The sequence below is a fragment of the Actinia tenebrosa genome, unplaced genomic scaffold (assembly GCF_029948245.1).
Source record: "Actinia tenebrosa isolate PJP-AT-01 unplaced genomic scaffold, QUT_ActTen_1.0 PGA_scaffold0__85_contigs__length_37466705, whole genome shotgun sequence".
Taxonomy (NCBI): Eukaryota; Metazoa; Cnidaria; class Anthozoa; order Actiniaria; family Actiniidae; genus Actinia; species Actinia tenebrosa.
The window spans coordinates 24,774,496-24,790,140 of NW_028292569.1; the positions used below are offsets into that span (position 1 = coordinate 24,774,496).

Below are 15,645 nucleotides of genomic sequence, written 5' to 3' on the forward strand. Positions count from 1 at the left end.
ACTGCTAACGTACAGATCGAATTGTAACTAAGTGTGTTTTATTTACACTCGTGTGCAATCTAGTCTGTATTAGAGACATTTACTTCAAGGATGAGTATTAATCTGTTATACTATTTTTTATGTAGAACCTGAGAAGCCTAAAATAACGAGACCAAGTAAGCCAACCACCAAGACACCACGTGATCGCAGCCCCGTCACCATGACGATAGGCGACAACGTGACTGCTCTAGACAACACCTCCATTAGTATTGATTGCCTTTCCAGTGGAATTCCAAAACCAATGATAACTTGGAAAAAAGATGAGGAAGAACTGAGCTCTGGGGAAAGTTATGTGGTTTACGATAACGGAACATTGTGGATAAAAATGGCTTCACTGAAGGATAAGGACAGGTACACTTGTCTTGTCAGGAATAAAAATGGAGTGGACAATGAGACATCTGTGGTGGATGTTGTCAGTAAGTAGGGCTATTGTTAGCTATGTTTATGGTAGTAGACCTTTTCGGCTTTGGTGTATTAAGTATTTCAGACCACGTTTCATTCTCTTGAGAATAAGATTTTTTGTTTGAGTTGTATCCATATTCATGTTTCATCTCACGCACAATCGTTAAACAAATAAGTGATACTCTAGAGAACGACACGTCGACTGAAACGGTAAAACATTACGCCGAAGCCTATGGCGGATCATGTTTCACACTGATAATTGTATTTTTCTTCCGAATAGGTCCAAAAAAACCGAAAATCACAAGACCAAAGGAACCCCTCACCCTTGTACCTAAAGATCGCAGCCCGATCAACATGACAATCGGAGATAACGTCACAGCACTGACTAATACACCAATCAGTATCGACTGTCCAGCAAGTGGAATACCAAAACCAAAGATATCATGGAGAAAGGATGGTCAGGAAGTGATCCCTGGGGGTGGATATGTGATTCTTGAGAATGGGACACTGGTGATTGAGAAGGCGTCTGCTGAAGACAGGGGAAGATATACTTGTGTTCTTGAAAATCTTAACGGAAAAGTGAATTCTTCGACGAACGTTAAAGTTGTCGGTAGGTACCCAGTATTGGAAAGTGGGGGGAAGGAGGATGGGGATGGATTGATAGAGGGAAGGACAAAAATGATAGAATTAAGAGAAGGGATGAAAGCATAAAGGAAGGAGAGAAAGAGTGAAGCGAAAGTGGATAAAGGATGACTGGGAATAAATGGATCGGAAGGGAGAAAAGAGAACTAAGAAAATGGATAAATGGATAAGTGACAAGATACATGAATAAATGGATGGATGGATGGATGAGAAGGATGGTAACTAACAGTAGGATAAAGTATAAATTGACTAGCAATCATTCACAAAGGGACATCTTAAAAAGTGGGAATATCATGGTCTTAACTAATATGTTTTTAAACTACTTCTTTCTAGACGAAGAAAAGCCTCAAATCACCAGACCAGACACGCCTCGTAACATTCCTCCCAACGGCAAAGGCCCCGCCAATGCAACAATTGGTGACAACGTCACTGTTCTTACCGACTCTGACCTCACTATTCATTGCCCCGCTACTGGTTTACCAAAACCAATCCATTCTTGGAGTAAAGACGGAGAGAAGATAAAGCTGGGAATAAACTTTTTCCTTTTACCCAATGGAACATTGATCATCAAGAAAATATCGTTTGATGAGTCAGGTACTTACAAATGTACAGTGGAGAATATTGCTGGAAATACGAGCCAAATAACTCAAGTATTGGCCGTTGGTAAGCAATCTATTCATATCAAACTCAATCAGTGCATGAATCATATTCTTCTCCTGCGCAGCCACTTTTAGTAAACACTTACTCCCCTAAGTAGGGAGTGGGCGTTGCCTGACGATCACACTCAATAGACCTTGGTTTCACGTGAAAGTCCAAAAGTGTTTGACTGTTTCTGAATGGTCAGACATTGGGCACATTTTTATGCGACCATGATGAAAAAAAATCTTGATTGTTTTGCAAACTTTCATCATAAAATTACTATGCATGATTAATAGAATACAAATTATAGGATAAAAGCCGCAAATCCGGGGTAAAAGCAATTCTTCGATCCACGATCCACTTAAACGACGTCCAGTCCAGTCCAACTATGCGCGGTTCCTGATTTTCCAAAATAAAAAATATCCCAAAATTAAGACTCTAGAACTATAAATCAAATTTTAGAGCTTGGGTGTGTTTTTTGCTATACATTTCGACTACCCATACCCTTTCAAAAGCTAAAAATCCGACTTTTTTTGCCCTCCAAGATAACCGACGTAAAGTTGTCAGTCAACGCGATCCCAAATTTTTCAAAATAAAACCTCTATTAAAATGCAGAATTCAGAAACAAAAGAAGAGTTTCAGCGTCTTTAAACGTTTGTTTGTTAAGATGTGTTCTTGCTTGGCTGTCTGTTGTAGCTCCCAAAAAGCCGCACATTTCCAAGCCGAAAGAGCCCCGAACACACCCTCCAAAAGACCGCAAGCCTGTCAACATATCAATCGGTAATAACGTCACTTTACTACTCAATACACCAATCAAAATCGTCTGCTCTGCTACTGGAACACCAAAGCCAACTATAACGTGGATGAAAGATGGCAAGGCACTTGATCAGTTGGACGATAGGTACTCAGTATTTGAGAATGGGACGCTTTTGATTGCACAAGCATCACTAGAGGACCAAGGAAAATACACATGCGTAGCTAAGAACAAGAAAGGAGAAGATAACGCTTCCTCCACGGTCGGCATTGCCAGTAAGTAATGAAATAGTCCTCTCTTTCTCTCATTTGATTCATATCTCTGGTTTTGATGACTACAGACTCGTTTTTCGTTGTTTATTTTTGTGAACCTGTACAAACGAGTCTGTAGTAAAGGATTACAGTGCTATTTACTGAATTGGAAAAGAGACTGTTGCTCTCTCAAAATATCAAGAATGAGTTGAGAATTGTATGCAAACATTTCTTATAATTAGGCCATGGTATGTGTGTTTTTTCTCTTTTAAGTTTTATTTAACGAAAGAAATTTATTGCCTTTATTGCTTCAGGTTCTAAGAAACCCAAAATCACAAGACCAAAGGAACCCCAGACCCTCGTACCTAAAGATCGCAGCCCCATCAACATTACAATCGGAGATAAAGTCACAGCATTGACTAATACACTAATCAGTATCGACTGTCCAGCAAGTGGAATACCAAAACCAAAGATATCATGGAGAAAGGATGGTCAAGAAGTGATCCCTGGGGGTGGATATGTAATCCTTGAGAATGGGACACTGGTGATTGAGAAGGCGTCTGCTGACGACAGGGGAAGATATTCTTGTGTTGCTAAGAACGTTGACGGGGAGGAGAGTGAAAATTCTACGGTTAATGTCACCGGTAAGATATGCTTCCAAGTTTTCAAAGTCAAATAGAGAGGTTTTCATGACCGTACTGCAGCCGTATACCGCAACTTATCGTGTTTCAATGTTACGAAATGTCGTAACGTGATCAGTACTGTATGTTTCCCATAACCATTCTTATTGGAAGCCATTTCAGAGTCACGGAATCTTGCATCGTGTACATGCCCTGTACAAACTTTAACGCAACAAGTTATTGAAATTCACAAATTTTAAATGAATTTCAGATTCAGAGAAACCTAAAATAGCTGCAAAGCACAAGCCCCGTGACGTCCGCCCACCTGACCGACGCCCTGTTAATATCACTGTTGGAGATAACATCACTGCTTTAACCAACACTTATATCTCTATCGACTGTCCTGCAACTGGCACACCCAAACCTACAACGACTTGGATTAAAGACGGACAAACTGTACCTGAGGGGGGTCGAGTGGCTGTTCTTGATAATGGTACCCTCGTGATTAAAAACGCTTCTCCTGAGGAGCGAGGAAGATATACCTGCAAAGTGAAGAATGTTGACGGAGAGGATAACAAGACATCAACTGTGGATGTTGTTGGTAAATATTCTTTTCATGTTTTTTTACCGCGCAAATTTGATGGAAAACTAAAGAAAGGAGTTTTAAATTTAGAAAGTAGTTGTTTTTTGGGGTTTGTGCGGCAGCGTGCAACAATGGGGATGGAGTTGCGTTACGTTCCTTTTCTTACATTACTTTTCAGTCCAATTCCCTCTGAATTTTTCTTTCTTTTTCTTTTCTATTCTTTCTTTGTCTTTCAATTTTATCCCTACCCCTTTTCCTACAAAATGATACGCTATTAAATGCTTTTTTGTTGCGTAATATTCCAGTTCAAATAAACGCCAATGCATGTTCCTTTTGCTTTTTCAAGTTTATATTTTGAATTATATATACTATCTGATTCTTTGCTTTCTTTCTCTCTTTCTCATATCAAGATCCGGAAGCAGCTAGAATCAGGCGACCAAAGAATCTTCGAAACATCACATCAGAAGATGGAGCCCCAGTGTCTGTAGACATTGGCAATGACATCATAGCTATTGCAAACACCAAAATCTCCATCAACTGTCCTGTTTCTGGAACTCCTAAGCCACTCATTACGTGGAGAGAGAACGGTTTTGAGCTTGTTGAAAGAGATGGGTACAAAATCCTTGATAATGGGACTCTGGTTATCGAGAAGGCCAAGGCTATTGACAAGGGGCAGTACACTTGTCTTGCGACCAACATCGCTGGGAAAGACAGTGTGACAACAAATGTTAAAGTATTGAGTAAGTGTAGATAGACTAGTAGATTATTGGCCATGCTTGTAGAAACCTGAGGTTTTGAGACTAAGTCACGGAACGAATTGGAATTTAGCGTGTAAAGTTTTGTTGGGTGAGGAAAGCCGGAAACCCCAAAGGGGAGGGATTTAAAAATCTCTATTCACATGTGATACCGAGTCCAGGAATTCGAACCCAGACCCTAGAGATGAGAGGCGAGTGCACTTATGCTACGCCACCCTTGACTCCCCATTACCAATGTTCTCGTAAAAAGAAAAAAAAAATCTGAATACAGCGAACAAATATTTTTTTATCGATTGATTCCAATGGTATGCCTTTTTTCAGAACCAACAACACCAATGATAACTCGACCAAACAAACCACGCTCCGTATCCCCTGGTGATGGTAGTCCCGTTAATATTACTATAGGCGACAACGTGACTGCTCTGACCGGTACGCCGATAACCATAGACTGTCTGGCCACTGGAGTTCCTTCACCTCAGGTTATCTGGACAAAAGATGGCCGAGAATTAAGGTCTGGTAGTGGGTATGTCGTTTATGAGAATGGCTCGCTACTGATCGTCCAAGCCTCGCGAGAAGAAAGGGGGGAGTATAAGTGTGCGGTGAGAAACAAGAATGAAGAGGACAGTAAAACATCGATGATTGATACTGTGGGTAAGTATATTCCTTTCCGAAGGTTTTGTACAGCTTATATTTTATATCTGCGAAGGACATTGGTGGCGATAAGCATGAAAATGATGCCACTTGCCCAAGAGTTTCCAAGAAAGTTTCGCTTCCGCCAATCGAAGTGTTAGCTTGAATCGAATTTCATTTCGTGTTGTTGTTGAAAATCAGATCCTATGAAGCCAAAAATCAAACGACCCGATGAACCACGATCTATCCTTCCTAAAGATCGCAGCCCGATCAACATGACAATCGGAGATAACGTCACAGCACTGACTAATACACCAATCAGTATCGACTGTCCAGCAAGTGGAATACCAAAACCAACCATATCATGGAAGAAAAATGGACAGCCCATTACGATTGGGGATACTTTTGTGGTACATGAAAATGGTACTCTCTTTATAAAACAGGCAAATAAGGAAGACGAAGGAAAATATACCTGTACGACACTCAACTCTAATGGAGAAGATAGCAAATCTTCAAATGTTGCTGTAGTAGGTGAGACGACTTTATAATAGACATGAGATAGATCGTCAGACTGACTGACCGCCCGACCGACCGATCGACTGCCTGACAGATATATTGTCTGACAATAGACAAGGGGATAGATTGATGATACCAAGATAGCCAACTGATCCCAAATTTTATTCTCAATCGTTTTTAGATTCCAAGAAGCCATCCATCAACGAAACTAACTCTCAAAACATCCCAGTTGGTGGTGGTGGACCAAAGGCAATAAAAACAGGCGACAACGTAACTACAATTCCTAACACACCCATCAGAATCACGTGCAACGCTGATGGCATACCCAAACCATCTGTCACGTGGTATAAAGACGGCCGGGAGATTGTGCCAGAAGATAACGCTCGTGTTCTTCCAAATAATACTCTTCTGTTATTGGCTGTCACCCCAGAACAGGGCGGGGTATACACGTGCAAGGCGCGAAATATCGATGGGGAAGATACTTCCAGCTCGAAAGTAACTGTAGTTTGTAAGTACATTTCTCAATTCTTATATGACACAGGAACCCCAAACAGTGGATATGTATAAAATTTGGTCTTATCAGCCATTCCGAGTTGATGAAAAAACTGTGCCTAGTTTGCATTGCAGTGTATGATGGGACTATTTTAGATGCCATTTTGGAAATTGTTTTACTTAAACGAGTCTTTGACTAAGTTTTGTTTCATTTCGTAATTTTTCTCTCAGCTTCTCGGAAGCCAATCATACTGGTACCTAAAGTTAGCAGAAATATCCGCATTGGAAACAAACCTTTCCAGAAAATTACGATCTCTGATAACGTCAGAACCCCACCAGGCAAGAAGATATCCATCACTTGTACAGCACGTGGTCTACCTGAACCCAAACTTACCTGGAGTAGAAACGGTGTTGTCCTACGCACGGGCGGAGAGTACGAGATCGACAAGAATAATACTTTGACTTTAAAAGACGTGAAGCTGAGTCACAGTGGAACGTATACTTGTACAGCAAAGAATGTTGCTGGGGAAGACAGAGCTTCGTCTAAAGTGACGGTTGTTAGTAAGTATATGGAGTTGATTTATAGCATGCGCGTTTGGTATTTCGGAAAGTGCGCAACGCGAAGGGTGATATCTGGAAAATAAGATATTTGGTGCGTTGTGGTATGTGTATTAGTATACGCCTCATTTTCCATATATTTTTGTCGTGTCTCAGACCTAGTCTATAGGCCTGAAGCGAGAAGACGTTTTACCCCTGTCTCTAGACCCTAATCCTTTTCACACTGCTTTTGTTCTTTAATTATGACTATTGTTCCTGTATTCTCTAAGGAATCAAAAATTTTAATATGAAAGAATTTTAAAAACTATTATGGTATAGAGTCGGGGGCAAAACGTCATCTCGCTTCAGGCTTATTGTCACCTAGTCTTGCCCTCATACTTTAATTAGATCCAACAACCGTTTACTAATACTGAGTCTTCTTCCTCGACAGCCTTTTCCGAACCTGAAATACGTAAACCGATTAGCAGTCAGAACATCCAATCAGAACGAATAGCTCCCGTTGTCATGACGATTGGTGACAACATAACCGCGTTCAGCGGTAGTACCATCACAATAACGTGTAACGCCACTGGAATACCAAAACCTCTTATCACGTGGCTAAAAGATGGCAGAGCACTGATACCTGGGGTGAAGCTTGTCATTGATCAGAAGGGAAGCCTTACATTACGTGAAGTTGTATCCCAGGATAGTGGTCGGTATACCTGTGTTGCCATGAACTTTGCTGGAAGAGATACGGAGGACTCGTTTGTTACGATCTTAAGTAAGGAAATATATTTGACTTTTGTACAAGTGTAGAATAATTTTCGCTCTTATTAAAAAGGACATGACTTTATACAGCGTGTAACAGCGAAAATAAGGGAACTTGACAAAAAATCCTAGTCCCTGATGGCCATCGATTCAATTCCCATCAGGAACTCAGATTTTTCCCCGGTTCCCTTACTTTGGGTGCGACACGCTGAATAATTTCATCTTCTATATTTTTGACTTGTTTATTCTTTAATCTAGCTGTCCTTTATCTTTTGTTTTTTTACCTCGTTGTTAAGCTTGCTCGATTAGTTGCTCTCCTTTCTCCTTTCCTCTTCCATCCAATTATCTTTCTATTCATCCATCCATTCCAATTATCTTTCCATCCATCCATCCATCCATCCATCCATCCATCCATCCATCCATCCATCCATCCATCCATCCATCCCTATCTACCTAACTACCTACCTCCTTGCTTACCTACGACCCTTGCTTCTCTCTTCCATCTTTACCTTCGCCATTTCGCCATATAATATCCTCTATCTATTTTACCAGCTCCACAGTCACCAAGCATCCCTGTCGCTCAAACCAAACAAGAAATCGACGTAGACGCACCGATCTCAGTTGACGTAGGTGCTGACGTCAATGCTCTTGCTGAGACCACGATATCCATACACTGTAAGGCCAGCGGTGTGCCTCGGTCCACGATAACGTGGAGAAAAGACGGTCAGTTGGTCAAGCCGGGAGAATTTTACGAGGTTTTAAGGAACAATACTTTGGTCATAGAGAAGGCGCAGGAGTATGATAGCGGTGTATATGTCTGCACGGCTACAAATATTTTTGGAGAGGACAAAAAATCGTCGACAGTTACAGTCACTGGTAAGGGGAGAAAATACTTCTTTTCGTCTGCGATTTTTTGGGAAAACGCGTTTCCAAGACATGACATCCGTACCGAATGATAAAGGTTAACCAATATTGCCAATACCGTAAAAATATTTATTTGTTGCTTTTCACCAACAGAAGCCGAAATTCCAGTCATACAACGAACAAATGGTGATTTCGAATCATCTGACATGAAACCAGTCGATGTCAATGTCGGTCGTCAAGTGACATCCCTCAGTCGCATCAACATTAATCTTAACTGTACAGCCCGTGGTATGCCCCCGCCCCGTATTGAATGGATGAATGGCGGGAAAATGCTAGATGTCAAGGGACCGATGCTGTCACTGAAGAATGTCAGTGTAACTCATTCTGGAAAGTACACGTGTATTGCTAGTAACGTGGCGGGAAAAGCTAACGCGTCTACCTTCGTCAATATTACAGGTTTGTTTGGTGGATGCTTGGAATGTTACTTAAAATAGATTGATGAGTGAAAAGAGAGGACCTTTTGAGCTCCAAAAATAGGGCCTACACTTTGGCTCGAAAACCACACCATTATATCCTCGGCTAGAGCTTTTAAAATGATTTCCCATTCCACACCACATGTCATTCCCTTGAGAATAAGATTCTTTGTTTGAGTTGTATCCATACTCATGTGTCTTCTCCTGTACAATCAAGCGCAAGTATTAAACAAAAAAAATATACTCTAGAGAATGACACGTGGTCTGAAAGGGGAGAACATTACGCCCTAGCCGAGGAGGTCTATTGAGGGCATTTTCGAGCCCTTTCCCTCGGGATGGTGCTCTTACGGTCCCTCGTTGAACTAGCCTTGTTTGACTGGGATCTAAAGTCATCAAGCGACCAATATTGAACCTATTTATTATTCTCATCTATTTATTATTTTAAATTTTCCTTAGAACCGGTCAGTCCAGTAATCCACAAAGCAAGCTCAAAACTCGTTCTCAACGCAGTGAAATCAGCATCATCCCTCATCGGAAAAGATATTGAAATGTTGACTGGATCCACGCTCTTACTTATCTGTAATGCCACAGGGCACCCAACACCTAAAATCAGTTGGACCAGGTTTGGTTTACCCCTCGCAAGCAGAGACCGTTATGTCATTAATGGTATGACATTAAAGATATTTAGTGTGAGACCGACGGATACGTCAGAAATCACGTGCACTGCGACAAACGTGGTGGGCGAGGCAGTAGAGACATCCGAACTATTGGTCCGAGGTAAGAAAATTCCTCTGAGAAATTGATGTTTTATCCATCTTATACACCGAATCGATTTGAATAACTATGGCTCTGCGATGACTAGCAACAGACTAGCCTAGCTTTCAAGTGGAAACATAGAAGCGTTTTCACATGTATGAGAGGCCAGTCAGTCGCTAGTCAGTACAGAACATTAATTATTCAAATTTGTCGACATTTTGATTCAGTGTATACTTATTTTTATTTAAATTTTAACTCTCTTCGTAATTCTTGCATAAGGTCTTATTTATTGGCTTTCATCCCGACATTCCAGACATACTTGGCTATTTTAATTGCACGATGCTAATGATCCAGCAAACATGTTGATCGATAACTGCTCGTTTGTTTATCATTCATCAATATTCGCATGTGTCACTGTACTTCTTAATCAATAATCGTTCGATCATCATTCGTTTTTGTTCGTAATGCATGCCTGTTTGCTGTTTTTCCGATTGTATTTTTAACTTTTTACTGACAATTCGAATATTTTCTATAACCTATAAGTATGTGCTAACTGATCAATGATTGTTCGCCTAATCTTCGCTTATAACTTCCGATTGCTTGCACCGAATTAATTATACCTACACAACATCTCGCCGAAGGTCTTCGTCAAACAGTCGATACTCCGTTTTTTTCGTACTTTCGTCGTCTTCATTTCTCATTCCTCAATCAAAACGTGTTGTAGAACTTCTTCGTCCGACCATCAACTCCGTCAAGAAAGAAATCAAGAACTTCGACAAAACCAACCCGATCCGAGTTCCCATAGGTACCAAACTGATCACAACACTAAACACCACTGTAGTAGTCAGGTGTCCAGTCACTGCGCGACCACGTGCTGCGTTGTCCTGGCAACGAAATGGACGACCTGTAGTTGCCAATGACAAGTACAAACTGAATGATGACAAGTCCGAGCTGACGATCACCGATGTCCAGTTTTCGGACGATGGAGCGTACGTTTGTACTGCGTTTAACCGTGCTGGGACGGATTTTGCAACCATGGATCTTATAGTAGCAAGTAAGTAATTCACTGTAGCCTCATTTAATTCATTGAAATCATTGTAATCATAACTCATTGTAAAGCGCGTTTGATCATATCCATATGGAAAAGGGCGCTATATAAAATCATAAATCATAAGAACTTCTAATGGACCTTTTTCACGCAGCAGCCAAGTTGACTGGATCAATATATTTCCCCCCAGATAACAGGGATCGCACTCATGCGCTAATTTCCCAGGATGTTTACATGGCCGTTGCGTGAAAGAGGACCAGGTTTAGATTGCCAATATCTATTATTATTCGTATGGTCTTGTGCTTAAAAACTCCAGCAATAGGCAGATTCAGGATTTTTCATAAAAGCGCAAGGGATGGTTGATAAGTCGTACTTTATTGTAGAAAATAATGAATTGTGGCACTTGGTCATCCCTGAATCTACCTTGGCCAATATGGACAACTTTCTATCGACCCAGGAGCTGATCTAGAGAACATTGCAGCTTCTTCACTTAAGAATAGCTAGTATGCTCTCATTAAGTCCTAATTCTTAAAGGGGCACTTGGATGAAAACGCCCCAATTTTTGAAAGTCCGAATAGTTGAAGTATATGAGGATAATATGACTCAATTATGATTATGTAAACCAGATTAGCGAACATTTTAGCCTGGGAGCCACTTGCTATTGAGATATTTTGGTTCAAAAGCAGAAAGAACAATAGGGTTGAGTCCAAATTTAGATGCTGAATAAAACTGATAATTTTTATCCGCTACACTGTACGTTGCTTGGTTACTATTGGGGCCATACAGATACGTTTAACTAAGTTTAAAGTCATTTCCAATTTTTATCCATTTTCATCCAAGTGCCCCTTTAATATGATTCTGATTTTTTTGTCAGTTCCACCTGTAATAAACAATGTCAGAGGATCATTTGAAGTAACCGACATCCGCGAGCTTATCTCCATAACGACTGGTGCCGTGGTAACGATACCAAAAGGAGTGTCAATCAAAATCAAATGTGAGGCAACCGGAGTTCCCACGCCAAACATCGCGTGGTACAGAGTTGCCGAAGGCTCTAAGAACTGGGAGCCAGTAGGAAAAGTGAATGAGCGCTTGTATGTTGATAAAGACAGTTACCTTTCAATCCAGCGTTCAAAAGAAGTGGATATTGCACGGTATGTTTGTGTGGCTACCAACATAGCGGGGCGTGACGAAGGAGTCACGCACCTGAATGTCGGAGGTACGTCTAAATGCCCTGACAAACAAGTTCCAACATTTGACCCAACATTTTGACCCAACATTTTGACCCAACATTTTGACCTAACATTTTGACTCAACATTTTGACCCAATACTCTGACCCAACATTTTGAATTAATATTTTGACCCAACATTTTGACCCACATTTTGACCCAACATTTTGAATTAACATTTTGACCCAACATTTTGAATTAATATTTTGACCCAACATTTTGAATTAAAATTTTTACCCAACATTTTTACCCAACATTTTGACCCAACACTTTGACCCAACATTTTGACCCAACATTTTGACCCAACATTTTGACCCAACATTTTGACCCAACAAATGTTGGCTGGATGTTAGGTCAAATGTTTGGAACGTTTGTCAGAGTCTTAAAGCGATTTATCACGTAATTAATGCTTATTGTTAAAAAACTTTAAATGACTGAAACCTTTAAAAAAATTCAAAGATTAATATTTTTTTCATGCACCATTTTATCATTATATATCTTCCTTCTAGTTGTTCCTGACATTCCTGGCCACTGGGCCGCTGCAAGAAAATTCACTCGACCCAGTGTCAAACGAATCGAAACCATGGCAACAGTCATCCGGGGATCAACCTTGCGACTCCGCTGTACAGTATACGGCTCACCTAAGCCTGAAGTCACGTGGAATGTTGTGGGTAACGAGAACAGAGATCGTTGGAAGATTTACCCTGATGGCACTCTACAGATCAAAAAGGTAGACTTCGCAGATGAAGGGAACTACACGTGTATTGGTAAAAATAAATACGGAACTACGTACAGGAGCACCAACGTTACAGTTTTAGGTAAGAGAATTCTATTAAAAATCTACCTTTGTTTGGTTTTCGTTTTTGCGAGGGTAGCACTTAATATCCCAACGGCTAACAAACATGTGGTCCTCATTCCATGATCATTCAATGATTATTCCATGATCGAATTGGGATTTAGAAGTTGCTTTTTGCGAAGGCAAACAACTTGCATTTGAAGGAGGGTCTAAGGATTGAATCCATGACCGCCTTCACCCTTCCCATTCTCTTTCTCCCATTTTTCACCTCGCTTTCCTTTTCCTCCTATTTTTTCCTTTTCCTCTTTTTTTATTGCGATTTTTTAACCTATAGCATGGCAAGTAACCATGATTTAAATGCAGTTCTTGTTTTCTATTTTTCTACAGTTCCTCCCAGGATTGTAGACAAGTTTTTCAGCGAGGCCTACCTTAAAAGAAAAGCAAAATTCATGTACGTTAGATATTCCAGTATCACCAAACTTGCTGTCAAGAGACAACGAATGCGTTCGGCTGCGGTCGAAAAGGGAGGTAATATTATCATTGGTTGTCCTGTGATGGGCAGACCAGAGCCTACAATTCTATGGCTGAGAAATGGTCTGAAAGTCAAGAATGATAGTCAGCATCTCGTGCTTGATGGAGTTCTCATGATTCGGAACATTTCCGACACAGAAACTGGAGAGTATTTCTGTTTTGTGAGGAATACCGCTGGTGAGGATGGCGGCGGGCTCGAGCTACACGTCAGAGACAAGATAGTTGGTAAGGGGATTGCGAACCTTGTTGTTATTGTTGATGACGATGATGATAACGATGATGTTAATTGTATTAATTTTTCTAAAAGGGAGCTGGAAAGTCTCGCGGTGGAGTGAAGTAAGTTGATCAACCTCGTGTTGTTACTATATATATAAATCAACATTTAATGGAATAAATCATCACCTCTCGGCAGCCATGTTGGATGAGAGAGCAGATGGCGAATTCTTCCTTTCGCTTCAAAAACGATCAATTTCCGTGTCATCCAACATGGCCCCGAAGTGTGAAAACTGATTGGACTATCCAAAACGCCAAAAAGATGTGACACATTTTTTTATGATTTTATCTCCAGTGTCAGTATTGCTATGGCAACTTTTTAGGATACGCTAACAGAACCGTGGATTGCATGGATGACAGGAACAACACGGTGCCTGAATCGTACTGTAGTGCAGTACCTGCCCCACTCACGAGACAAAAGTGTCGAACACGCTCTTGTGAAGCTATTTGGACAAAAACCTCTTGGTCTGAAGTGAGTATGCACAAAACATTCATAAATGTGCTATGGACCTTTTTCACGCGGCAGCCATTTCGACTGGAACGATTTCCTTCTAGTAGCCTCGCATGAAGCGCTTCAGGATGAGGTTACGCAGGGTTAAAGTTGGTTAAGGTCCATCAGTCAAATTGATTTACAAAATAGTTTTTTCTTCACTTTACTTCAGTACTCAATAAACTGTGGTTTTTGTCTTTTGTATAGTGCTCGGCTTTGTGTGGAGGCAATGGTGTCAGGAAGCGCACCGTAAAATGCGCGTTTTATAAAAGTTTACTACCAGCAGATGGACTCTGTAATCCCTCTGAAAAACCCATCGAATCAGAACCTTGCAACAGAGCTCCATGTGGCCAGAGTGAGTATGGCTAACTGTTAGCTTCAATACTATTGATGCATGGTGCATGCTTGATTTTACTACTTTCTCATTATGGTGTGTTCATTCATATGGGGATGTTGACGATCAGATAACAATTTTTTGTGCATGGTTTTTGTTCAATGACGGTGATGGTGTTGGTAGGGAGTTATTATAATGATTAATTATTATCTATTATAATGATAATAGATGATGGTTGGCACTAACACAGCACAGTATGCCATTTTACTAACTCACCATCTCAATCAATTACAGGAATATGTAAAGACCGAGTGAATTACTGCAGACAAATTAAAGATAGGAATTTATGTACAGCGTATCGAGTCTGGTGCTGCGAGACATGTGGAGGACGATAAAGAACGATATTCATCTCTTCAGACCATTAAAACGAACAGAAAATTTGATTACAATAGAATCTAGCAGCCAAACGACAACCACTGGGGCATTAGCACTTGATATTTGCCTTAGTAGCCTCACATTGGTGCGTTTCAGAACGAGGTCAAAGGAGCAAAAATGAAGATGTTGAATTATCTTTTGAACAAATATGGCCGCATCTTTTTAAGTTCCAGTTCAAAGTCATCATGTAAATTCATTTTATTTAACTGAGCTCCCTGTGACGTGATGAAAACCACAGGGTTCCCAGTATTGTTTCCAGTAAAAGAGCAAGCTAAGATTAATGATAGTATATTTAACATTAGTGTAGTTAATATAGAGCAAGAGATATAGTATAAAGATATCAAAAGTATGTTTCAGTTGATAACGCGCGGTAAATGTTAGACATGAATTTTTAAAGTACCAAATTATTTTCTACTGGTTTTCATATGCATGACTGTCGGTCGCTCGGCCGGTCTAACGGCCGGTCAGTCTGTATTTTCTGTCTTTCATAAAGCGGTTTTGGTATGAGTGGGAATCGTACGGAACTGACTTGCAGTACGTACACGGCACAAGAAGCCGTAACATTAATTTGGCTTCCCATTGCCTTCCAGTGATTTAACCAATCACAATAATAGTTTTCCACTCGTACGAAAACGGCTCTACCTCTTTACTTTGCTAACGCCAGAACATTAAGACTGTCAAAGCCATTTTTACCTTGCGCACATGCTCTTTTGCAAATCAGCAGCAGTAAGGGGGACTCGCGATCACCATTCGGAATCGCCCGGGAATTACCCGTGTTTCTGCACTAGCG

At 40.7% G+C, this 15,645-nt stretch overlaps 1 protein-coding gene across 1 annotated transcript in view; it reads left to right on the plus strand.

Moving 5' to 3' along the window:
• Positions 1–15,267, plus strand: part of LOC116301886 (hemicentin-2) — a 79,422-nt gene extending 64,155 nt beyond the window's left edge. Inside the window, exons 55-77 of the mRNA XM_089037134.1 lie at positions 126–455; positions 722–1,051; positions 1,417–1,746; positions 2,419–2,751; positions 3,042–3,371; positions 3,619–3,948; positions 4,341–4,670; positions 5,007–5,336; positions 5,517–5,846; positions 6,013–6,339; positions 6,555–6,884; positions 7,312–7,641; positions 8,181–8,504; positions 8,646–8,948; positions 9,422–9,742; positions 10,446–10,775; positions 11,644–11,985; positions 12,506–12,814; positions 13,180–13,548; positions 13,631–13,659; positions 13,892–14,068; positions 14,294–14,441; positions 14,715–15,267. Of these exons, the coding sequence (XP_088893260.1) occupies positions 126–455; positions 722–1,051; positions 1,417–1,746; positions 2,419–2,751; positions 3,042–3,371; positions 3,619–3,948; positions 4,341–4,670; positions 5,007–5,336; positions 5,517–5,846; positions 6,013–6,339; positions 6,555–6,884; positions 7,312–7,641; positions 8,181–8,504; positions 8,646–8,948; positions 9,422–9,742; positions 10,446–10,775; positions 11,644–11,985; positions 12,506–12,814; positions 13,180–13,548; positions 13,631–13,659; positions 13,892–14,068; positions 14,294–14,441; positions 14,715–14,815 (6,713 nt within the window). The 3' untranslated portion in view covers positions 14,816–15,267. The remainder of the gene's footprint in view (positions 1–125; positions 456–721; positions 1,052–1,416; positions 1,747–2,418; positions 2,752–3,041; positions 3,372–3,618; positions 3,949–4,340; positions 4,671–5,006; positions 5,337–5,516; positions 5,847–6,012; positions 6,340–6,554; positions 6,885–7,311; positions 7,642–8,180; positions 8,505–8,645; positions 8,949–9,421; positions 9,743–10,445; positions 10,776–11,643; positions 11,986–12,505; positions 12,815–13,179; positions 13,549–13,630; positions 13,660–13,891; positions 14,069–14,293; positions 14,442–14,714) is intronic.
• Positions 15,268–15,645: the final 378 nt, after the last annotated feature.